Source organism: Pagrus pagrus (genome assembly GCF_965226575.1).
Source record: "Pagrus pagrus genome assembly, chromosome: 18".
NCBI lineage: Eukaryota > Metazoa > Chordata > Actinopteri > Spariformes > Sparidae > Pagrus > Pagrus pagrus.
Genome location: NC_140202.1, coordinates 26,580,448 through 26,607,026, shown reverse-complemented (window position 1 = coordinate 26,607,026; position 26,579 = coordinate 26,580,448). Strand labels below are relative to the sequence as shown.

The following is a 26,579-nucleotide window of genomic DNA, read 5'->3' as shown; positions in this document are numbered from 1 at the left end:
CTTCATGTACTGTCGGCGTTAATGTAGGACAATATTGTACTTTTGTTATGGATCTCTCAGCGTGACCTTCAGATATCGGTCGAGTTGTGGATCTGTTTCAGCAAGTGTCAACAAAAACAGTACTTTGAAGGGATAGGTGTAAAATTAGCATCTAATTAATTACAAATAATTTACATGAACGTTGGCACAAAGAACTTAGATGCTACTTTATACTCCAAACATCTGATTAAGGACTGATTCACACTTGAGCTACCAGGTGAAATCAATCATCTACTGTGAAAGAGTCCAGGATTTGAAATAAATCCTGGATTTCTTGGTTTCCTGTAATTGCAGCATGAGCAGGTGTGATTGGGAGGTTCGTTCCCTCCTGCTGAGCTGACTGCTGAACCTGATCAGAGGCAGTTTGATTGGAGAAATTGGAGAGGAGATTGGTTCCTTCCTACATGACAGCTGTCGTCTCATTTAGTCAATTTTTTCAGGAATCCATTCAAAAACCTGCAAAACAGTTCACTGGAAACAATAACTATACTGAACGTAGATGAATATGACGACTAATTGTACTTGTACAGTGAGCGCTTGTGAAATATGAATAATAAATGAATTTGTGGCTGCAGAGGTGAGACGACTGTGACTGATGATGATGGCTCAGATCCAGTTTGTCCTCCGCTTTACATCTGGAGCCAAATGGACATAAATCTGATCAAACATCTCCAGAGAGATGGAAGTGAGTCAGAATCACCTCATCATCGTTTTGTTGCCGATCTCAGGCTGCAATCAGAATGAAACCAATACTGCAATTGAAGAAATACAGAAATAGATATCAGGTACAGGTGAATAGATCCATTAGATTTAAGGCTTATTAGACAACGAAAAGGTTGGACAGGGGTCAGACGCGTGTGTTGTTGGATGACTTTCTCTTTTTTGCAGCTTAAAGTTGAGCCTGGTTCAATGTTTTTCTGCATTTGACTTTATCTTCACTCCTGTTTATCGACCTGACTGCAGCAGTGATTTGCAGAGGTGACCTCAATTGTCGGTAGTCGTGGGGGTGTCAACTACTGAACATCCAACCAATCAAATCACTTAAACTGCACTGAGCTACGGGGGTGAATATGCAGTAACTGTTATTTAACAAACAGGTGTGGTTGTCTCGTCAACAGCTACTAGAAGTGGTGGCATCTTGTGAAGTCGTGCACGCTCTTCTGCTTCATGGTGAGAAATATTCAGCCTGATCAGTTACATAACAAGACAAGTGACTGAATCAAGGTTCAGCTCTAACAGATGAAGCCTGCACACGCCGCTTCAGACAGCTGTGAGCACAGAGGCGCTCTCAACATAGTGGCACCAAAAAAATCTATTTTTATCTCAGACTTCAAAGCTCTCATGATAGAGAGAGTTCACATATAAACTGGATCTCGGCGTCGATAAAGCTCTACCTTCAAAACGAGAGCACCGGCTAGAGACAGAACAAACGCAACATCGCGTTTACGAGCCGCCCGGACGCACGTAACGCCCCTTTAAATATTCAAGAGCAGAGCTGGAGCAGAAGGAGGGTGTCGGGGTTTATTTAGGGCTGCACAGAGAGACGCTGGCCGGGCTGAGTAATGTCTTCATTTCAGCCGGGCCGTGATACTCTGACTGCAGGGGAGGAGGAAATAGAAAACATTACACACTGTAAATCTAACAGGAGAAGAGGAAATATTATGTAATAAGTACAACTGCAGACAGACAGGATGTGATGTATGGTACTGCATATATGTACAGTGCGGTACACTATCTGATAATGTTATGCATGCTGGTGATTTGTTTCTCTGTTATTGCTGACACTGCACACCTTGCTTTGGTAATGTGTATTTCAATTGCATTCCTGCAAATAAATCTAGAGAGAGAGAAGAAAGAAAGACAATAGAGACACTACCAAAAAAAAGAGAGAGAGACAGAGAGGGAGAAAATGAAAAAATGAAAAAATGATACAAGTGGAGTGGAGGGGAGAAAAAGAAACAGAAATAACTGTGATAAGAACTGTGGTGGAGGAATGAGAAGGAGAAAGACTGAAAATATATGTCGGAGTTAAGACTGACCTGCAGGCATGAAAACTCTCACTGAAATACCGAAAGAGGAAAAACAGCATGATCATAAAACTGTGTATTGTGATGAATATGACCGCAGAGAGAAAAGAATAAACTGAAGGTGTTCACAAATTAAAGCTGAGCAGGACAACGAGGCCGAGAGACGGAGGAAATAAAAAGAAAGAGAGGAGAGAAAGTCAACGGTGGTCAAGTGCGTAAGAAAAAAGAGTAAAGAGAGAATAAATCACTTTCATATTGGATGATTCTGATCTGCATCTGATCTTTTTTCTTGTGTTTAACAGCAACCACAATCTTTTCCCGACCCTAACTGAGTGTTTCAGTTGCCGAACCAAACTTTGGGGACTGGTCCTTGCGTAGCTAACGTTGTGAAATGGTCGCAGGTCGGTTAAGTTTAGGCATCAAAAAGACTTGGTTAGGTTTGAGTTAAAATATACTTTAACTTCACTTTCAGCTGATATCTGCTGTGTTTTCACGATGCAGAGAATATGTTTGAGTGAAGACCGGCCTGAAGAAACAGACGGAAACAAAAGGTGTGATGAAAGGATGAAGAGGAAGGAACGAGACAAGAGAGAGGAGAAGAAATCAGTGTGTATGATGCTGGATATGACCGGACCCTCCTTATCCACCAAACTCAATATCAAATGTGGCCCGCGAGGAATTTCCTTGCAAAGAATTGTGGGTCGTGATCACACCTAGTGGCTTTTTTCTCCGCGAGTACTTTTCATGTTGATGTTTCCTCAGCTGGTGTCGCTCTCCTCCATCACCCTCACTGTACCGTCGAGGAGGAAATCAGCCCGATGGTTTGTGGTTTTATGCAGAGCTGCCGGCGGTCACACGGCGCTCTGCCTCGCTCATTCATCACCGTAATCGTCCGGCAGGAAGCGGCTGTGTGTGTGTGTGTGTGTGTGTGTGGATGTGGTGAGAGCGAGCGTCACGGCGGCGTGCGGGAATGACAGAGGAGCCCATTAGAGAGGAGCGTGACTTGTTTGTGTAACAGGTCACATTCAGATAAACCAGCTAACGCGGCACGGACCAGCGGAGCAGGGAAAACATACAGACGCTAACTCGGCTGAGGTTTCAGACGGAGAGGCAGCTGGTGTGGGTACAACATTTTAACAACTTTTATTCAAACCAACGTAGAGAATATATTTAAGATCAAAGACTGTCAACATTGCAAAAGACGTCACTGGAATCGAGGTGTAAGAACGAGGATTAGCGTCCTGTTATCATGGAAAACACCGGTTCCTATTAAGTAACATGACACAGTGGATGTCGCTGCAGTTTTCTCCGGAAAGCCTTCTCGCCAACATTACAATCAAACACTCCGTCGATATAAAAACACAAAGCAAATGAACACATAACACAAACAGCTGTGTCAGACCCCTCTACCAAACACGAAACAGGCGCAGAGCACCGGCTTTGTAAATCCAGCGTGTCCTCTTTAAGAAATAAATGACGAAGAAGCGAATCCAAAACGTATATTGACTGAACTTCGGCCCTGAAGGAATTAATCAGCAGAAATAAAATGACACAATCACAGAAAGAGCTCAGAGATCCACGAAGACTGAGGACACGACTGTGGAGGTCGCACAGGGTCCTGAAAACTTTAGATTGCAAGCTGAGCTGAACCAGATTAAGTGAGTAACCGTCTCCTACGGTTCTGAGTTATTACACGCTTCTGAATACAGAAAATCGATGAGGAGAAACTTTTAAATGAACTCTTTTGATGAATTTCATATTTACTTTCACTCCTCTCTCTTTTCTTTGGCTCTTTAGTATCACAACAAATGAGTTATTGAGTTTAAATTCTTCAGTACGACCCTGCTCGTGTGGGGTTTTAAACACAGTAAATCACATGAAGAAGGAGAAGATAAAACATCTCCGACGCCACATTCTCTAATCAAGTGTTAAGTAATAACTCGAGGGTGTTTTGATTGGAAGAGTTTAAAAATTCAAGCTTGGGATTTCAGTAAAGGGAATAAAAAGGAAGAAAAGTTAACTTTTCCCTCTTGAGTTTAAATTAAAGCGAGTAAAGGAGGAAGATGTGGTAAAAAAAAAGGGACACTGAGGGCGACTTCTGAGATGAAAGCAGAAGATGAGGAGGAACTCTGCTGTCCTGACTGAGGTCCAGAGGTAAACTGCCTTTTTAACAGGGTGCATGGTGTCTGTCTCAGCCCCTCCGCCCCCAATCACTTGTTTCTGCACGATGTAACTTCAGTGAGTCACACAAAAAGACTATTTCTACATAATGTTGCTTTAAGATGTTCTGGAAATCAAACCAGACGTGTTTTTGATGCTATTTTTAGTCTGCGTTTTGTCGGTTGAAGTCATTTAATTAGTATAAATGTTCTTTACGGTAGTTTTTAAGTGTTAGTGGTCTGGACTGGCTTCAAAGTGCCTTCACATGTCTGTTAGAGACTAGCTGGAGAACATAGTGGAGCATTTAGTAGCTAAAGAGACCTGTTAAACCTCCACATGCTTCTCATGTATAACAGATGCTTTTCTACCTAATTTACTCGACTAAATGTTGCTGCAGTGCATGCTGGGTGTACACCTACGCCATTTAGCTGTAATAGATGCCAGGTGCCTGTTCATCTTTTTTCCTTTCAGACTCATTATGGCAGGGATGAGGATCATAAGCCATGTTAATTCAACTTACTCTGCAGGATCTGATGTAAAAAGAATTTATATAATTACCATCAGCCTGGCTGTGCGAAGCAAACGCCAGCTCAGCACGCTGAAACACATCCAAACACTCTGCGAGCCATCTGCAGCTGCCAGCCCGCAGTCCGTCAAACAGTGTAAATTATACAAAGCACTCCGAGTAATAAAACATGATCGAACTGCGGCGGAGACGGCTTCGCTTTCATCCCACATTAGCTGCAGCAATGCAATAATAAAACTGCAAAAACTTGCAGCAGCAGGAAGTGGTTGTTTAACAGCTCGTATAACAGGCAACAGGAGAAAGGATCCAAATGCAGACACGGCTGCTCGAGTTATACGTTTATGTAATTCAAAAATCAATGAACGGCCTCACAGATCTGTCAGAGCTGAGGGGGCGGAGGCAGGTAGGCAGGTACAGAGGTGGGCTCACCTGACAGTAACAGGGCTGATTAGAAATCAGATTTGAGTGCCAGGTAAGAGGTAAGATGGCCCTCCGACGTAGTCTAGGTCTGTCCTCCCTGAAAATGTCAGAATTGCTCGTGTTTAGTTGCCTAAAATGACCTCAGTATGTTCACTTGTACCTGCCAACAAACTCTGGGGATCATACGACCGTCACAATACTCAACAGAACTGTGTCACTGTGGGAATCTTCAGGTTTCTGGCATCCACTATCTCCCAGGACCCAAAGCTGGCATCCGGCATAAACTCCATCATCACAGAGGCCCATCAGGCGACTTCCTGCACCAACTCTGTACCAGCTGAACCTCCTGAGGAGCTGCGGATCCAGTTCTACTCTGCAATGATCTGTGTTCATCCATCACTGTCTGCTTTTGGATCGGCCACCAAACAGAAACCAGTATCGTGTTTCTCACTCTGCCCTCAGCACCCAGCATCATATCTTAATATCATCTTTATCATATCATGTTGGGAATCTTTACAGTACTTATCAAGCCTTTATTAAGATAAAGTTCGAAACTTGGAATCATCATTTTGAGATTTTATATTTTATTATATTTACACCAAAAATAAAGCATACCCTCCTCGATTGTCTATTTTACTCTAAATGGGACCATAACTTATAAAATGAATGTGTGTTAAAGAAGACTTGATCTTATTAGGAAACTGTGAGAAGTAGAGTCATTTTCTCATAAGCTTACATTCAATTAGACCTCTTTTTGAAACCAATGGAGCCGCCAAGTGGAGTCAATCGGTATGACATGCAAGAAAAGGTCCCAGGCAGGAATCACGAGGCCGCCTCCATTAATCTTCGTCGACGACACAAGCGCTCCGACGCCTTCTGCCGCCTCCGTCGGTCACGTGACCACACTGTAGCGTTCCCTGGAGACCGCTGCAGGTGTCACCATGATGGGTGGCAGTCGAGCAATACCTCAGCGTCGGCGTCGGTGTGGGACGTTTAATCCTGAATGCTGGAGGAGAATCGTGTGTGTGCATGTGTGTGCGTGGGCGCGCTCAAAACTGCACCTGATTAAATTATTTTTGTCGAGTTGTAGTTCTTTGTGACACGCACACACACACACACACACACACACGAACACACTCACACAGAGCAGCAGCAGCAGTCAGAGTGATGGATAGACGCTCAGCTGGCTCCAACAACAATAGCTGGACTGAATTAAAGGATCCAAACTGGACGGCTTGCTCGCGTGCGCTGGGATCTGACTATTGACTGCGATCCCACATGAATGAGAAAATGAAATAACAATAAGAGCGAGCGAGCGAGCGGCGGCAAGCGGCGGTGAGGGAGGGCCCGCTCTGTTCATGGCAGACGTGGAAGGAGCTCGTATCAGAGCGCTGCTAAAAATAGAAACAGTGAGAGAGAGAGAGAGAGAGAGAGCGCCGGGCACGAAACAAGACTGTGAGAGGAGATAAAATATACCGAGTTAAGAGAGGAGAGGCTTAGATCAGCTTATTGTGAGGTACTCCATTCTCTCTAATGACTGTGAGGTAAACAAACACACACAGTCGTGTTTCCATCACTTCACATTACGCCGACTAACATTCACTTCCTGGAGACTGAACCCAACTTTAACTCTTTAAGTCTTCTCCTTTACATTTAATGACTTACATTATGTGGACATTACATTAGTCTCCACACTGTGACCACGTAAACAGATTCATGTCACCACAACACACAACACATCACGTCTACACACACACACACACACACACACACACAGTATACTGTATTATGCATGTAGTGTGTGTACAGCTTGTTGTCACTCTGTCTCTTGGCCCCATGGCACATCACTAACAGGCCTGAGGGACTGATGGGGGACTGAGGTGTCCCCAGGTGTCCCCAGGTAATCCTGTCCGCCACACACACAAACAAAGAGTGGCAAACCAAGAGGGAACATATACAAACACGCACACACACACACACACATACAGTGACAACAAATGTCACACATATAGTACTGTATGTAAGTGCAAAAACATGTTATCACGTGCGTTTGTGATGTGTTTGCTGCACGTGAGGATGTGCAGCAGCAGAAATATCAACATAAACAATTAAAGCATTTTTATGATATTTCATATTTTTCCTGACAATGTTAATTAGTCGCACTTTTCTCCAAATAACCTAATTTTGTGTTCAAATTAAAAAAACTGAAGCCGCTGCTGAAATGATGTCTGGTTGCGATGGAGCGCTCTGGGAATCTCCTTGGGGCGCTGCTGGTCCTGGTGGCTCGGGTCGTCAGGTTTTGCATCGATTTACAAAGACAAATAAATGTTTTTTCTTTTTTCTCACAGAAGCAACTTCGAACAACACAGGACACACGGTGAGTTTACTCCTTCATTCAGTCTCTGATGGAAACATGAAAGCTGATAGAAACGGTGCCAGGCTGCCAGCCCGACTGGATCGCCAGCCTTCATTTTCCTGCCCGGTGGCAGACAGAACAGAACAGAACAGCACAGTGAAAGTGGAGTTTATAGGCGACCAATCTAAACGCAGATGCTGCTAATTTTCTAGCATTTTCTTCATAATGAGTCGTTAAAGCAAAAAAGCTCGTTAACCAGTTTAAATGACTTCAGAGGAGGCCAGTCGTCACATTTGAGGAGCTGCAGTCAGTGGATATTTTAAAACTGTTTTACTGGAGCGAGTATTTAATTTGTTAATCAGTGAATTGTTCTGGCAGTAAACACACACATGCTCAGAGCTCGTTGGCCTTTAGCACCGCAGCATTATACAAAGCCTGCTTAAAGAACAACATGTGGACTCGGCTGCGTCCGCCTCCTTCAAGAGCATGTTGGTTTTTCTCTTTTCTGGCAACGAGTCCACAGAGAAAATCCTCCCTCGTCTTTCTTTAATGCTGCTCCGACTCCTCTCCGCAGAGACAAACACAGGAGGAAGAAATGGGTTACTTTTTCCTCTTAACTCCAGCGATTCATTATTTACCAGACGGGGGAGAGAGAAGAAGAAAATGAGACTGGCGTGCACGGATGACTTGCTCTCCTCTCTGCTGCACCTCGGCTCTAATGCTCCTGCCGACTCCCCGCGGTCGACCCAGCCGTGCACCAACACACACACACAGTCGCACGACGACGCTCCCCTATAGACACATATACGACTCTGATACGCTTCGAAGCTCGCTTTCATTTAGACGCACTGAAGCACTTACACAGGTACTGAAGTGTATATACCGTATGTGTGGAGTTCATGAGTTCAGTCCATTAATCCCTTCATTGGAATTTATTCAGATGAATGTTTTTCCTGATATAAAAATATTGAATTAGTGTCAAATGTGAGATTAGTAAAGTGCAGATTCTTTAGCTTTTGTAAGGGCGATTACATTCGACTCTTCTTTTTTAAACACAGTCCTGCTGAAGGGTCCAATTTTTAGGAATATGAAGCTTGACAGTCACCTTGTGAGGCAGCTGGATTCTTGATATCAAGTTATCTCAAGAATCTGTCTTACCGGACTTCAAACTATACGCTTGAGGCCGAACAACAGTGTTTCAACCAATCAGCATCCGGTGAGAGAAGCGACTGTCCATTTGAAAACAGCGATGTTAGGTTTAGGCACCAGATGACTTCTGGACACCTCATAGTTTGGTTACAACTTCATTCACATTAGTGGACCTTAAATACAATAATAGCCACGTCATTCATGTAAATGAGGGAATGATCTCGCTGTTTTACCTTCGAGGAACGAGGCTTTGCAATCAAAAGCAGGTGTGATACCTTCTTTAATAATAATACGGACGATATGAGCAGATAATGTAAAGTTTCTTCTGTGTACCAGCTGTATAACTCATTGTTGACAGCCCCTGCTACGTTCCTCTTACTTTATATTCACTTGATTGATGTAAATGTATTCATGTATTTCTTCTTTTTCTTCTGGGTTTATTTGCCGACAGGTTTACTTGATAACGCGTATGTTAATTCATCGTCGCCGTTATTGTTTTTGCTTTGTTTTTCTTTTCTTCTGTAGTTGTGTTTTGAATATTGTTGAAAAGGAGATGTGGTGGGACGACGGAGTCCAGGGAGGGTACTTTTATTTTGTGTTTTGATTTGCTTAAGAAACAAAATATGAATAAAATATTTGAGAAAAAACCAGGTTAGGGAACGATGTGGCTGGATTTATATCACTGTAAACTGAATGCATTTGGATTTTGGATTGTTGGTCGACCATTAGAAACATCTGAAGACATCACACTGGCCTCTGTATTAATTATTCTATATATTAAATCATGTAAACTTCACTTTGTAACTTCACTTGACTTTCTCTCTATTCAAAGAAGCTGCTCACCATTATGTTTGTAACATACCTGCACACACACACAGCTCAACCATGACCTCACCCTTCAGCTTTCAAAGATTCATATGCACACACACACACACACACACACGGTGTATGCGTGACTGCACACACAGCGGGTCCTTTCATCTCTTCGGGACACACTCCTGTGCACAAACACTGGAGTTTTATTCATTATTAAAAAACCCAGATCTCCTCAGAAGCACTTGACACAGAGAACGGATCTACAGAAGGGAAGGAGGTAACCCAATGTTTTATACTCCGATATAAATATATTAAATCTTACTGCAACGTAATGGGAAAGTTCTGAGTGTTAAACAGGCTGAAAATAAACAAGTAGAATAAATACTTATTGCTCTGATCGGGTCGCGACTCCTTCAGTTTGAAACATGTCAGCTGCTTCTACAGACGCTTCTTCTCTTTGTGCTGCAGATGATCGACGCTCGCAAAGCTCAGCATCACTTCTGGAGTAAAAGGAAAAATCCGTCAGCCAGTAAAGACTACAAGCTTGTGTCTCTGCCCCCTCTGAGGTGGAGGTGTGAGAAAAGTAAAATAGTGAGGGCTGACAGGAATTGGCAGGGATCAAATGAACTGATTTGAGGTCGTAGCTGAGATCTTTTGATTCCTTTCAAGTTTACAAGTGAGCGACTATAGAAGTCACGAGGAAGCAGCTGAAAATCTTTTGTTGCTCCTTTGTTATACCAATCTTTATCTACATGCTGTTTATGTCTGCGTGCACTTTAGCCACACTGGCTGCTTGGATCTCTGGTAGTGCCGGTCAGTCGGTCCAACACTGTGGGATAAAGTAAAATATCTCTACAACTGCTGAATGGATTCTCCTGCAATTATGCACAGACAGACACTCATGGCTCCCAGAGGATGAATCCTACACACTTTGGTGATTGACTCCTCAACAACTAATGCTCAAATTCTCGTCAGCATGCTTTTCCAAAAAAACTTGGGCCGCTGTGGTTCTCCTGACTCTGATTCATAACGAGTGTTTTTTACATAAAACAATAAAGTTTTGTGGTATTTTAAGCCAAAACATGATATTTTCCTGATCCTGTCCAAGTGGTTTTTGTGCCTAAACCTAACCAGACAATAACTGACATAAAATTGAACCTAAAGAACTTTAAATTGTGACATGAAGTGTACAGTTTTATATATCCATGGTTTACAGAAACGTACATTGCCAACATTTATTCTAGCGATTTGTTGGATCATCATTGCTTTGAACTTACTTTACCAAGTGTGTCTGTTTACATGTTATCTGTGCATTTAACTCAAAATAGCTTTAACTTGAGCCACGTAATGATGTGAAAGTGAGCTTGTCCTAAAATGGCCAACATACAGCAGTTAAAACCTTTTCATTTATTTTAATTTAGTAGGACAACCTTTACAGTGTTTCTCTCTACTTTTAAGGATCTAAGAAAGCAAAATTATGTCTACATTTTACTCCATCTAACAGTTTTGTCTTCTGGTGTTGTGGGGCTACTAATTAAACATTTCATTTCTTTACTGTACTGCTGTTGAGGGATTCACCGACAATCATTTGCAGAGGTCACATTTGACCGCAATGGACCGACAGAGACGAGAGGAGCTCTAAGTCACTTTGGAGCGCAGCACTAATGACTGCGATCATGTGAGAGGGTGTAATTGTTTCCACAGCCCGCGGACATCCCGCTCCTGTAAGCTCAGATTCGGCCCGCAGCGTTTGTTCAGCCTTCTTTTACGATAAGCCAGTTAGCCCGCGGCTACGTTTTACATTCCTATTTTTAGCCTTGGAAAGTTGGGACCAACCCTGCTGCCTAACGAGGCTTCAGCCTACTTTAGATTGTATCGCAGTGAACTGATAGCCACGGACTACACCACCCTCAGGCCTTGGATTTATATAATGTCCCAGAATGCCTTTGGCCCGGGGCTTCGTGTAATAGATACAAATATAGAAGCAAAAGTTTGCTGAACCAAATCTGATACATACATTCAGATGTTTCCTTTCTGTCATTGTGCAAATAATGTCAAGACCACTGTGACGACATCGTCTGTCTGTTAGCGCTACGTGAGTGCTCTTAATGAATCGACTCGAAGTGTGAATGAGAAAGAGATGCTTGTAGAAGAGTCGACTGTAGCCTGAGAGCGCACAGATGGCCTCCGAGTGCATGTGGAAGAAAAATCCCGAAATATACTTTGCATAGCGTGATGAGCAGAAATAGCGTAGAGTATTTTTGGTACGCGGTGAAGACGATGTTGTGCTATTTCTGTGTATAAGATCTTTATTAGATTTTATTTATTAGCATGAGGGAAGAGCTTTTTTCACAGGTGGGAGTGAGAGCAGAAGCAGCTTCGTCTCAGCGATCAATTAATTATCACGTTAACTTTGTTCCTCTGTGAGTGAGCGGAGCGAGGACGGATGGAGCTTTTGGAAAAAGCTTCGCCTCAAAGCGAGCGGCTGGTCAACAGCCTGCTCTGAAGAGCTTCTGACAACTCTGGCGGCTAGTGGCTGATTACAACATCATCATCAGCAGCTGAGTGTGAGGGAAACGGCAACACAGATGAAATAGTACTCGGATATTTCAAGTAGCATCACAAAGGACAAAATACTCCACGTCATCCCCGTCGATGGGCTGACAAACATGCAGTGGTGTGGAGGAATGAAAGAAAAGTGATGAAGCTGGAGGATGAGTCATTCTGCATTGTTTTCTGAGCATTTATACTGCTGCATTTTACTTATTTTTGTTATTTTCATTCTTCAGTTGTCCTTGAATCTCAATTTTTTCAGGTGTAGGACCCTCAGAGACAGCTTTGGCTGAAATCCTCCCTATTTCTGAGGTCTCAAGGTTGCCAAGTACAGCCTGAACCTAACCCCAACATCAGCACAGTGAGTTGGAAATAAAGCCTAAAGAAATGTAAAGTTTCAACATCTCAGATAATGTAGTGGAGTCCAATGTACAGTATTTCTGTCTTTCTGTCGTGCAGTGAAAGTGGAGCTACAACTTTTCCTTCCTGTCGTCATGCTTTAAAAGAAATATGCCCTTAACTGTTCCCAACACTCACAACCTCACACACGCAAGTGAATCTGCTTCAGTGCACAGAAGGAAGTGCGAGTGTAAACACACGCACACACACACACACACACACACGCGTGCCTTTATTGTCCGTCACATGAATAATCCAATAGCGGGCTGGCTGGTAAAAGCCCGGCGGTTCTGCAGGCTGTACCCCTGAAATCTGTCCCTCCCAGCACACAAGCTGTCTCAAAAACCCAGAGCAGCATGCGAAGCCTCCCAGCAGACGCCGCTAACAGCCCCTCCTCGTCCAAAAAAACACAATTACCGACCCTGTTTATGTTTTTATTTACGCCTCTAAAACTCTGCAGAACAAGACACCGAAGATGAAACAGTCAGGTTCCTCGACTTCCTCCAGGTTTGTTTGTCTGCAGGTTTGTGTGTGAAATCAGAATCAATTTAGTTGCCAAGTATGAAAATATTGAGGTTTTGAAGCAAGGATATACTGAACTGAGTCTATTTTTACATTTTTAACCAGAAAAATTAATATGAAAGGCGACATAAAGTGAGGAAGGTGAGCAGCACTGGTGGTCCGAGATGTTTCAGCAGTGTCAGTACACGTTGTTGAGCCTTAATTATGTAAGAAAAAGCAGACTGATGGTAAAATAAGTTTGTTTTCATGGATTCTGTCGCTACTTTTGTCTTTCTTTTCTTGTAGATGAATACATTTTGAGTTTTTTTAGATTCCCATCATGTTTTGGGTGATAGTGTTGCCATGGTAGCCTGGTCGTAGCCTCGTTTTTTGTTTGTTTCTTTTACTTTTTTTTCAGATTTTGGCTAATTTGCTGCATGAAAGTTCCCGCTGCATGCCAACAAGACACTTCCTGTTTGCAAGGTAACAAAGGATGTAGACACGACTATCAATGGATGATTTTGATACTGAAAAAAAATAACATGCGAGGCAGAACCACAAGGAGTTTCATTATGTTTCTAAGCTGATTTATGGATGTTTATGCAGCATGTTGCAATTATCTGGAAAGTTTAAATCTCGCAGCTTCTGGCAAAATGTGTACGATGTCTTCACGGTCAGATCTGAATGAGAAAGCAACATCAGAATAACATGCTGTTTGTCCTCTGCTGCTGTGAAATGTTAAACTCACACTACATCCCTGAACCAGACACATTTGTGCACTTTAACTGAACTTAGTGAACAAACTGATTCAGGCTGTAATGAATAATCATTAGCAGCAATGAGGGGGGAAGTTTCTACTAACAAAGAGAAAAGCTGCAGCTTTGGGACTTAAGTATAACAGGTCCTGCAGACACGCTGGAGCAACAAGAGAGAAAACAGCAGATCTGCAGTTTTTTTCTGAAGGTAATGGATCTCTTTAAGACAGCTGAAGAGGCGTTAACGGCCTTTGGGGAAGTAGTAAAAAGAAGAGCCACACTTTGCAGAGTACTTACATAATAGGAGCTCTGGCGACTGGAGGTTTGTGTACTACGACTGTGAAACCCTGCGACTGCCGCGGCACACTCGGCCTCCTGCTGTGCTGCTGCATCTCTTCAATTTCTCTGTTTACCTCTGCCACTAACCCTAATGTGATGCTTGTGAAGGTGAGGACCAAATGAGCTGCGTCTGTTCACCTCCTGATACAGGAGCTCGCTCTGCTGACTTAAAGTTACAGTAAGCAAAAGTGCGGCTGTGAGACGCTGCAGACTCTGAAGCTCAAAATTAAAATTCAAGGGACGGATTCAAACTTTAGAGTGTGTCCAGCAAATCCAGAAACAGCTGGACACGCATGATGGCTGAACTCAACCACTTCTTCTTCTGCAGGAGCAACACTGGCTGCTCCACGTTCATGGAAAAAAAACAGCTGTTAATGAATAGAGTATCGACGTCTGTTCAGTCTGGACAGCTCTACTGATGTAACAGAGCAGAGACGACGACCGGAGCCAGAGCTGATTAAGTTTGGCTGTTAAGACAGTTTGGTCCTCTGAGTGTGTTAACAGCTGTCATGAATTCAGGGAAATCAAGTCTTTTCGATATTGAGAAACAGTTTGCTCACCGGGACCACTTACGTCCAAGAAGGTTCCTGATGCAGCTCTTAAATTAACGAATGGATAAGGAAGGCTGACGTGAAGAGAGCCGAACGTTTTCTGACGGATAGACTGTGATATTTTCTATTTTCTTAATTTCCAAAGGAGCAGAAGGCCTGTAATACAGGATGCGTTCAGGTCCACCACAGAGAATAGTCTATATTTCAGGCTACTAAAAGCATCCGGAGTGGAGAACCAACAATCTAAATATCACCACATATTTATCGTCTGGTCTTTACTTTCCAGCCTTGTTTTGTTGCATCCTGACGTGTCCTGTGAGATTTAAACTGCAGACTTGGCTGAAATCACTCAGCAGTATTGAGCTTCTGGCGCTGTGACCTACTACAGTTCTCAATTACATCTATGAGTGCAATTTAAAGGATCTAGACTCTATGTATGCAGCGACAAAGACTTTTATTTTGAAAGAGAAGAAGAAAAAGCAGTAGAAACTCTCTCATCAACATGTGCATACTTTATATGCTCCGGTAATTTTTCACAAAGAAAAGCTGAGCCGGTACAAAGAAAACAATACATTTACAAATTACACACCTGCTCTGGACTATTGTTGTGGTCTTTCTGGAGTGTGTGCACGTCACGCTGAAAAATGTTTTTGCCCTTTTTACCAAATTATAAATCAGCAAAAAAGACAAAACAGCACCAGATTCACCTTTTCTGATCTCACCGATGAATTATGAACACAGTTTTCAAACAACTCTCTTCGGACACAATATCAAAACAGCATCGCCGCCAACGCAGCGATGAAGAGCTTCACAAACACCTCGTGGCATTAGTTAAAAGCTTCACGAGTGGAAATGAGTCATGTGCTGCCCAAGAAACACAGTGAACTGTTCGCTACAGACAGACTTCAGGAGCTAAGTGCAGCAAAACAACTTGGTCTCATGAGAAGTGCACTTGGATCTTGGATTTGTAGATTTGCTTATACTTCCTACACTGCCATAACATTTTAACTACAGTGCACGTTAAAGGGATAGGTCGGGTTTTTATGAAGATGGGTTGTGTGATAACTTACATGTACAGCAGTTCGTGGTGAGCATCTGGTTTACTTGCGGTGGGTTTATATAACCACCAATGTTCCCAGACGGCCTCCACAGGCGCAGCCTCTCGCTTGATTTTCATAATTACCGGTAATCTAGCAGCTACAAGTGGCGGCCTGTAGAGTTTCCTTGGCGAAGGAACAAAAGCACGACTAGACGATCATTGTGTCTCGTATGAATTCACAGAAGCAGCCACCGAACAACCACAGCCACTGTGCACTGAACACATGTATCAGGCCACCCTCAGCTATCTTTTTAAAATGATTAAAGGTGAGCTGCTTGAGCCCATCTGATAAATCTATAGGAACCTCTGCAGCAGCAGAATGAGAAGCGTCCGACGGGCTGTTTGCATGATAAGTAAATGCATTTCAACACAGAGTCAGAGCGGGACAGAGACACTCATGAGACTGAGAGCGAGCTGCAGAGAGAAAGCAAAGTGCTGATGGAGGCACATTGGTGGACAGACATCATCACATGAGTGACAGGGCGAGTTAAGGCTGACACACATTCTGCTCTCGTCTCAGAGTCCCAGAGGCCACGTCCGGGCTCCCGCTACAAGTTGTTTATCTTCATCACGGCGGCGCTCGAGCAGCTGTCACGCATCCCGGGAACAAAAAGAAGCTCGGAGGAGAGGAGGAGGAGGAGGAGCAGCTCTGCCCACATCGCTATTTCTGTTCAGTGTTTACATGAAGGTACCGCCGGGTCACATTCCTGCTGCACACAGCACAAAACACAACAGTGTCCATCTCGACAATTAACTCAGCTTCGCTTGTTCTCAGCAGAGCGAAGCTTCATCATGAATCAAGACAAGAGCCCGTTCCTCATCGTGATGCTAGTTTTACTTTTCAAATCATTGTAAAACTTCACTTAGCTGCTGTTTAATCTGAATCACACGCTGGGGACGCAATAAAAAATGAGCACCCTGTCCTTTCTACCTAATTACTGTTTTCCAAAATACATCTTTTAATGAAACGCAAAGTTTTTTCACAGGAGTATATGAGGACAGTCGCTCACATCCCAGTCAGGCAAAAGTATAATGCTCCACAAGGTCTGCAGAAATAGAGCCAGAGTTTCCACATCTACTGTTATTACTTATCTCAACTCTACAGAGAGGAACCTGTAATATAACATTCAGAAAGGCTTTGTGCTGCTTTATTTTAAGGGTCACTAACCCAAACAAACAAACTGTAAATTAATTGGAAGCTTTAATTACAGGGCTGTGGTTTAGTCAGAGCACAGCAGGTCAGCTGGACGTGACAAACTGTGTCCCAGTGTCGGTTCCGGTGCGGCCGACACCAGTCAGCCTCATCGATGAATAAAAACAACGCTGACTTCTTCTGGTCCAGCCTGCATGAAAACTTATTTTGGTGTTTGAGCTTCTTGACACACACGTTTTCCTCGCTGCATGCTTCTCTGCCCTCCTTATAGACAAACAAAGATGACTTACTTCGTTTTTTCTACTGGAGTTACAGTTAAGTGTGTTTCATGACGATAAAATCACTGTTTCTGCAGGTGGAGTCTGGTGGCTTTGGCGAGCAGAGGTAAACACAGAGGTTCAATCTTAATGAGGAACCTTTTCAAAATGTTCTCAGACACTTAAAAATAACAATCTGAGTCTGTCACATCAAAAAACAAGCAGTTGGATGCACTTTAACGATGCACAATCGCGCTCAGGGATTAAAGTGCAGACCCGTTTTGCAGCTCACGACTGGTCACAGTAGTCTCACTCAATAATGTACCAATTTTAAAAATTGTTGTCCCACGTCCAGACTGAAAAATACCAAAGTTACCGTTCACAAGACATGATCGACACAGATCTGATATAAATGTGGCGTTACTGTGTCACTGAGCAGAACGTTGGAGTTAAAGCCAGACTAAAGCCAGTGCACAGAGATCGATACGCAGCCATCACTTCCTTCAGGCATGGACAGATATCTGCAGCCTGCATCTGGTTCATTTCCATCAGCCAACAGCGATCAATGAGTTTTATTTCAATTAATATCCATTGTTTCTCAGCAGGATGGCGCCAGGCTCTGATCAATATCCGTTCTGAATCTGCTTGCATGACGACACACGCACACCTGATCGCTGATATTCTCCAGGTACGTTCAGAATATGCATGTTACGTTTCACATCGCAGCCACACAGCAGACGTGGATGAAGGTCCATCAATAAATTATAGTCTGTAAACTATGAACTTAAAACAAACACAGGATGAAAAAGTGCCGCTCGGAGCGAGGAGACTGCCTGCCAGGACGTCGCTGAGAACTGGCTAAAGGGCACGGGACATAATGAGGCGACCGGCATCGCATGTATAATTTATTGCGTTTGAGGCACGCTGAGAAAAAAGACCTATTGAGCCGAGAGAATATGAAGTATGAAAAACAAGTTCAGGACAAGCAAACAACAGCGGACTCGTTATGAGAGAAGAAGCAGAAGGGAACATGTGTGAAGGAGAGAAAACGCCAGGCCTGAGTCTGTACTTTTAAATCCTCAACTAGCTTCTCCTCAATCCCTGATTTTCCTTTTAGATTTCCCATTAGACACCTCAGTCTTGTCTAATAAAGTCTGGTCTGCCTCATTCGCAGGTGACTGACAGCTGAAGTGCTTCAAGGCTGGGGCGGACGTTTACATCTCCTGGTTTTAATAATCGGCACGAAAAGATGAAAAACTGTGCTAGAAAATATCAGGTTCAAGAAGCCCGTGGACATAGAAGGAGAGAGAAAACACCTACGACTACATCCGACGAACCAAACGAGCAGAAAAAACACCTTACCCTTTTCCGCAGGTTGCAGGTGAGGATGAGGTTTCGGGAGAAGGAGTTGGCGAAGGCCGTGTAAAACTCCAGCACCTTGAGCAGGGCTTCCCTCTTGATGACGTGGAGGTCGCAGTACGTTAGCGCTCTGACGTTAGCGCAGGCGTGCGCCAGAGTGGTTTCTTTCCAGAAGACGTCGCCGAACACGTCACCTTTACCTGAGGACGGACAGGAAGGGGAGGAAGATCAGAGTTAGACAGAGTTTTAATTATTGATACTTCAATTGTGGTACATCAGAGAAGGTGACACCTCGGCTAGAAATCTAATCAGGAAGTTGAGTGTGGAAGAATTTATGACAGATTCTGCCGTAGATGTGATGAGGTTACGATAGTGAACTAAATATCTCCGGGTTTGGACTGTTGGTCAGATAAAACAAGAACATTTTTACTTTTTATAGCAACAAGCGGCTCCTCAAGAGGCTCACGTAGCTGCTGTAGCATGATATCTATCAGAACTGAAGAGTATATGTCATAGAAAGAAGAGCAAAGAACGACACTTTATGGAAAATATGTTTGATTTATCAGCTGGCGGCTCTGCTGGTGGTCGCTCACTCCTCCTGTTGATCTGATGGCTGACGTTGGCCCGTGATGGACAGATGGTTTGTATCTTTTGAAAGTGCCTGCCCTTTTTCCAAACAGTTTCAAAGGACAACTTCCCAGATGGTTCTGGTTAACAAACCATCTGGCACCTCAGAATAGTTAGTTCAAATAAATAAATATAACAAATAACTGACAGATTAATTGAAAATGCTAGTTGAAGCCCTACAAGTGTCAACTGTAAGACATGAAATCATTTACAATAAACAAGTGTAAAAATGGTTTTGGAGACATGAAGCTCTTCAAACTCTTGCCGTCATTGTGAGGAACAGCAGCAGATTATTATTCCAAGACTGCTTACATCATCACTTTAAACGACCAACTGCCAATCTAAAGTGGGCATAATTGCAGGTTGTCTGATTTGGAAAGTGACCAAAAAAAAAATTTTCTGACGCAGCGCCACTGATTCGGCCGTCAGACAGTGTGTTTCAGGTGCTGTTAGATGAAATGATGAGCACTTAACACAAGTTGGACCTCTGCAGCGTGATAGGAAGCATCATGCAGGTAACAGCAAGTCGATTCAGAGAGCTGCCTCGGATTTTCAGGGTTGTTTGTGTGGATAAAAGAGCCTCACTAAGCAGAAGACGTGCTGAAAGTTTAACGATGAAGTTTGAAAATAAGGGTGTGATGGCCGAGGAAAAGAGAAGACCTGCCATCATATTGATTATCACATTAATGTGTGAAATGTGAGAATATCGGGATAAAAGGTTGGAAGAAAGGAAGCTCATGCAACATTAATGATTTACAGGCTGGTGCTGATTAGCTGCGCGGACATACGTTGACTGTGAATCATTAAAAATAAACCATCTGCATCCCCGCACGAACCGCACACTTCGTCTGTTCTTCTTCCCTTAGCAACACCATACCTGGCCCAGTCCTTAGCAACCAGAGGTGCTGATATAACCACCATCAGATCTGATATCAAGCGGAGAGTAACAACAGGTACATCGGCTATATTGTCAGTTTCAGATCTGACATAATCCGACCGGAATGGAAGTGAGAAAACATGGCAGAGGACAAGGAAAAAGAAAAAGTGCTCGGTAAAACTGATTCACAGCAGAGTGATGCTTCAGCCTCCGCTGTTAATTAATGCCGAGATGAAAAAAGCTGGAGGAAAGTGGTGTAACTGAGAACAAAAGGCAGGTAGAGCCATTAAAAAATCTGCATTAAGAGGTTGATTGTCCGCCGACTGGATTAATCCATCTCGTTTTAGCTGCTGGAGGTTTGGCAGGACTTTTTTGGGGAGCTGTCAGTCACAGTGAACACCGCTGTGAGGTTCAGGAGGACATGAAAAGCTTCTCTCTCTGAACTTTCATCACAAAACCCAACTGACATTCAGAGTTGTGTCACACCGGAGCAGTTCGTGTCCATCAAACAGCGTGGGCAGAAACACGACTCTTTCTTTGGGTTTCAGTTAATGACGTCTGACTCTTTTCATCATCCGTCCGAACACGGTGACTTTTACTGCTCGTTGTAACCACAGGGTTCAACTTCTGTTAATACTCATTGAAATGGAAAATTAAAATATTCTTTGCACGCGTCATGATTTCTTTGCAGGTGTGCGCAAAGATATATAAAAAAAAAAAATAGCCGGTGGTTTGCTCGAGGACTTTATATTATCAAAGTCAGGTGCTCTTGAAGTTAAGGGTCAACACATGAGAGGAAAAAAACAAACTTCAGGCGCTGGAGTGTGGAAGAGGAATAAAAATACTGGAATTAGGTTAAAAAGTCTTTATTTAAACCTTGGCTACACCAGTTTCAACCTTGAAGGTTTTCATCGGGGTACAAAGTCCTCCATGCAGAAAATCTGTGGACGGCTTGAGACAAAACAATCTTGTTTTATTGCATCTAACAAAACCCATTCAGAAAACATCGGAAAGAGCAAAGATGTTGACTCGCTTCCAGGTTTTTCTGGCCTCATCCCTGCAGCACTCTCTCAGGTCACCTTTTGATTTATTAGTTGTTGAATCCGTTAATACATTCATGTTTTTGTGCGTCTCGACAGAAAGAGCGCCGTCTTTAAAGGGAATGAAGGTAACAAATGTGATTCTCCGCGACTGTCTCAGCCTCTAACACATAAAATACAATAATTAATTCTTTCTGGTTCCAACCCAAACCCAAGTGTGTGCACGGTGCCCTTGGCCACAAAATCACCAAACCTGTCCCAGCGCCTTGGCCCTCGCTCAATGCACCAGGCACGGCACCGAGCTCGTTCATTAATGAAAACACAGCCCGTTGTTCCCTCGTGTTCATTATCAATTACCCTCTTCACATTTGTGCGTAGTTTGGTTGTTTTTCCAAAGAAAATGTGCTTATATTAAAATTGCTGAATAGATTTTAACATAATGACGATATTTATTTTGCACAAACACAAAAAATAAGCTGAAGCGCTGACCGTCTCAACCCAACCGCAGCCACCTGGACACTTGACTTATCAACTGCCAGCATAAATTAACCCGGATGTTAATCACCCGGCGCAAACCAACACGTGTTTACACTTGTGAGCGTCTCCGGGGCAACAGTTGTTTTGATGATAACAAGAGGATGAAGAATTAGCAGCATTGAATGTGTCGTACGTCATCAGAAGCTGGAGAGGCCGAGTGTTTTATTAACGAGAGAAAATAAAATACAGCAAGTCAGAGAAAATGTTATCAACTTTTTAATATGTAGAAAATGGAAGATAACGTTGCTTCTATAACACTTTTCCCTGCAGAGATCCAGTCACACTTTGGCTGCAATAGACACAAAAAAAGTCAAATCTGGGCTAATCAGGACTCAAATCTGTGTCGAACCTGCCACAACCATCAGCTCAGCAGTTTTCCTGACAGCTGACCCGGATACAATGTGACGAAAAGCAGTCCGCGCCGTCTACAGGCTGTCACCGACACCCTGAGTAACACACGTACGGCCGCCGCATGCTGCCAAAATGCCGACAGAGTGTGTGAGTGGATCTCATCTCCTCCTCTGCGCCCCCGAGGGCTCCTTTCTCTGCGAACATCCAACAGGCAGCAGGGCTCGTCTGGAATGAGCTCCCCAGAGATCCGCAGCTCCTCGCCAATTAGCCGTCTGGATGTGGACGCGGTCACACGGGCCAGGGGTTGGAGGAGGAGGTGGTGGTTGTGACAGCGGGGTTAAACATCACGGCGAGGACTGGGTGGAGTGGATGCTGTGATCCGTGTCGCCCGGCTGCTGATCGCTCACCCTCAACCAAAATTAGTGCTCATATTACTCTGGCTGACTGCTCGCTGGGACACAAAGGTCCGCGTGTCTCTCATGTAGAGTACAAGTGATTAGTTTAATTCAGTCGCGCTTCCTCACTCGTTGCTCGGTTTGGTTCGTTGCCTGCCAGACTGCGACGACGAGGTCAGCTTCAAGCTATTTACAGTAAACTGGAGTTAGAGCAACTAGTTGGTTAATTGAGGAAATAATTGTCACTTCAGTCGATGATGAAAGCAATCGTTAGCGGCAGCCCTACAGTAAAAAGGTTATCAATCAGGTTTGATTGATTCTTAACTGTCCTAATCACCCAGTTTGACCTCCGTCCTTCAAAGTGCCACCACATGTTGATGTATTACAGACATCCATACCAGCTCTTCAGCTTATACTGTTCATTATTTGTGTTGTTGTTGTCGATGTTCGCAGTTAATGTTTCTGTAATCGTTGACATTTGTACCAGAGGGAGCGTATCACGTTCATATCGCATGCTTATTAACCACCTGCAGCAGGAGGCCGAGGGGTGGCTGGAAGTGTTAACAAGCCAACAAGTCGACCAAACAGCCGAATCACACTAGTCGGTATTTTAAACACCTGCGGACATTTCCAGAGATTTTTGTGGCAACCAAAAGCAGCTATTTTTCAGAGGAAGTCTGACTTTCTCCATCCATGATCGTAGCGACCAAAACAGGCATTGTTAAGCCGAACCATGATGGTTTCCTACGTACCTGTGAACCCCGATAAAGAAGAAGATGTCCAGCAGCGGGCTGGCTCATAAAACAAGCTTCATGTTTAACGGACGGATAAGAGAGCGGTCTCAAACCTGCCATCTAACTTTCTGTAAGAAGGCAAACAAGTTAAGCTAAAGCGAGCAGGTCAGACTAGTCAGTTAGTGAAGGTGGAGACTGGAGTGAGGCCGGTATTAAAGGTGCTGCAGGTCGTCTGAATGACAGCTGAGCCTTTACAGCACAGACGTGAGTTTAAATGCGTCTCTGAGTGTGTTCATGCTCAGATCTCTGCAGAAGAACGTGACTGTTCCTGAAGAAAAATTTGAATCCATTATGTTTTTTGTTAACTCTGCAAAGTCGTGTGATTTCGGCCGAACTGAGGAAGTACACTATGTATTTTAATGTTCTTTATGTGATGATTTCAGGCCTTTTTAGTATATTTTTGGTACTAAAACGTTCCTTCTGCTGGTTGGATGATAAAAGATAAAAGTGTTGAGTTTGGGGAAGGAAACTGCAGTTTGGTGTTATTTGTCAGAGGTTCCCGCGACTGTTTCATTTGCTGCATAATCATCCTGAAAGAAACCGATCCTTACGAAACGACTCCTCCAGCCTTCATGATCCAACGCTCATACAAACACTGCCCATATGCTGTGAAGACGAGACGCAGCCGCATAATTAATACATCAGTTATCTTAATTAATGGCCTCATTAGCATAATTGGTGACGATTAATATCATGCTGATCGTGTTGGGACTTCTCAGGCAGATCAAGTTCCTCTTGTTTGGGAACAGAATGAGCTTCATTAAACTTCTGCGTTACTTTTCTTCAGGAGGACGAATGAATCATTCATCACACTGGAGATATCAGAGCAGGAACAACGTTTATCTAAACACGAGTACAACAATCATCAAAGAGGGTGCGTCTGATGTTAACAGTAGGAGTACGTCTAACACAATAAGGGCCGTCAATGCTGCCGTTGGTGGAGCTCAGTGTCACAGCAGCTGTGTAGCTGTCTCCACCCACCCACTTTTCCAGGATAATGGCCTGACAGGGGTAACGGCAGCATCAGCACACCGGGCTGAAAGCAGCAGCCTGAAATGCCTCTTACTGGACGGACGCGTGGCGAGCTGCAGAGCGAGATAAAGAAACGCGAGGGTGCACACCGCCCACGGGCAATTTCTTTTTCTGCTGATGGGCGATACAGGCTGGAGCAGCAGGATGTTAACTGTGAGCTGATCCTCGCGTAAACAACATAAACGTCCAGTTTGGTTCACTTAAAAACCAATGAGCACTGAGAATTATCACCAGTGGCTTGAATAGGGATCTCTCTCAGTGGTACAAGAAACAAAGTGATCACACCTTTTTCTGTTTAGTTTGGTTGTTTATGCTCTAGTTAGACATCTGACTGAGTCCCATGTGTGTTGTTAGACCACACGTGGGACTGTACAGTGTGATTCCAGTGGGATCAAAGTAGTATTACATCACGTCTCCGGGGGGTCAGGACGCTGTGGGAAAAACAAACCTTTGCAGTAAAGCAGGGATTTTAATTGGTTTGCAGTTAAATGCCTGAAATGAGGCTGAAGATATTTACACGGGTTATTCTACGACATAAAATACATCATTAAATGTCCCACAGTTTAATTATTAATCTCTTACGTGTCTTAAAAAGTGTCTACATGAGACTACGGAGGTTGTCGGGGACATTAAACGTCATCACAGCGAACACGGAGACTCATCTATCTCCAACTTTAGCTACAAACTATTCTGACTCTGACTTTACAACTTGTACATTGATCAGTTTAGTAAGAAGCTTAGTGGTGGTGACGTTTAAGTCATGTGACCGTGATGCCGTCTGTTTATAGCCTAACATTAGCTTTTTACTGCTACACATTTAATTTATGGCTCCTCGTCATCTGTGAAGATTATCTCGCTGAGTTTATATCCGGCAATAATCCAAAATCCAATTAACAAACCCACATCAGCGTTTTGTGGATTGACGAGGGCGATGCTACGAGTTCAAGTTCAGATTTCACCTTTATCCAAATATTTGTGCTTCTGTGATTTGGATATTGCGACTTCGATCTTATTTCCACTAATTGTGCAGATCTCCTTTTAATATATTCCTGTGTTAATGTATTCCCCGTGATAAGAGCCCGGCACTGGTTCTTATTACTGGATCTTGTAATGCATCCAGACTCATCTGCGGTCGCCGGCTCATCTCCTGCTGCTCACTGCTGACGTATTGCTTTCCGGGCCAGAACATATTGCCGTGTGAATAGAAGGCCAGACTAAAAAAAATCCCCTTCTCATAACCGAGCATGAATAATGGATTAAGAAAATTAATCAGCTCATCATATTGGCAAAACAAAAAGAAAAGAAAAGAGGGCGAGTGAGTTTTCTCAGAGCAGACATCATCAATAGATAATTCAGACTGAAGGTCGGCCGTGTGGTCCGTTCATCCAGCTGCTCCTCCAGAGCCAAAAGACCGAGAATTTATAAATTAAAATTATAACTTGAAACAAAACAAGACAATTCTGATAGCACTTTTGTATTTTTAATAGGATAGTTTAAGGTTTTTGGTCCTTATATGCAAAACTACTTTCAAAAAACAGAAATTATGCAGATGGATTAATAAACAAAAGGCCGTAAATATAAACATTATTTAAGTTGGAGGAGTTAAAGAGTCTCACAGCCGGAGGAAAGAAGCTGCTCTGTAGTCCGGTGGTACAGCAGCGAATACCTCCGTAACCGACATTGTTACATGATAAATAAAATTAACACAACATAACCTAAAGAATGACTTAACGGATGTGTAAACCACAACATAAACCAGGTGAAATACCCGACGGATCGGGCTGGTTGGGTTGGTGTTGCTCCTCGGATGGTGCAGTTGAACCGTCGCCAGGATAAATGTTAACTAAGTTTCTGCAGAACCACTTTATGTTTGTTTCAGTTGCATTTTCTATTTCTCTCTCGTCACAACGCTGCGCTTACGACTCGATTAGGGTTTGGAAAACACTTGTTTCAGTTGACACAAAAAAATGCCAGGTCACGGCCGGCTGTGGTCGCCACAAAAACGTCTGGAAATGTCTCCACGGAGTCGAACTGCAGTCGGCCGCATGGCAGCCTCGTGGCTCGAACTATTGAAGGGGCTGCCGCAGTACAAGAAGTGAAGAGGCCAACGTATCAGCTAACTGTGCTTGCAATTAATTTTTAATGCCGTTATGTTGAGATCATAAACTATTTATTTCATTATAGGTTAATTTAGCTCGTTATCTCAAGGAAGAAAAGGCTGATTTCTTAGATAAAGAGACGAGTAATCACATGAAAACGATTTGTTTTCTCAAGATAATTATGGAGATCACTGTCATGACTTTCAGGTAGGATCCATGACTACGTGCACCTCAGCGATCAGCACTCTGGCTCGGCAGCGCTGGTCTCTGATAAACATGATTGATGAAGCATTAAGAGGAAACAAACACAAGCAGTCGGGAAATGTGTAGCACCATGAGCAACATTTAGCAGATGGAGCTGAACTCCA

General features: G+C 43.5%; 1 protein-coding gene across 2 annotated transcripts in view; it reads right to left on the bottom strand.

Moving 5' to 3' along the window:
• The window catches only part of LOC311274249 (voltage-gated delayed rectifier potassium channel KCNH5), a gene marked incomplete at its 3' end in the record, with an annotated part of 125,223 nt that overhangs the window by 6,224 nt on the left and 92,420 nt on the right, over positions 1-26,579 (bottom strand). For both annotated transcript variants that reach the window (XM_084381776.1, XM_084381775.1), the window contains exon 12: positions 18,463-18,659. In XM_084381776.1, the coding sequence (XP_084237902.1) occupies positions 18,463-18,659 (197 nt within the window). The remainder of the gene's footprint in view (positions 1-18,462; positions 18,660-26,579) is intronic.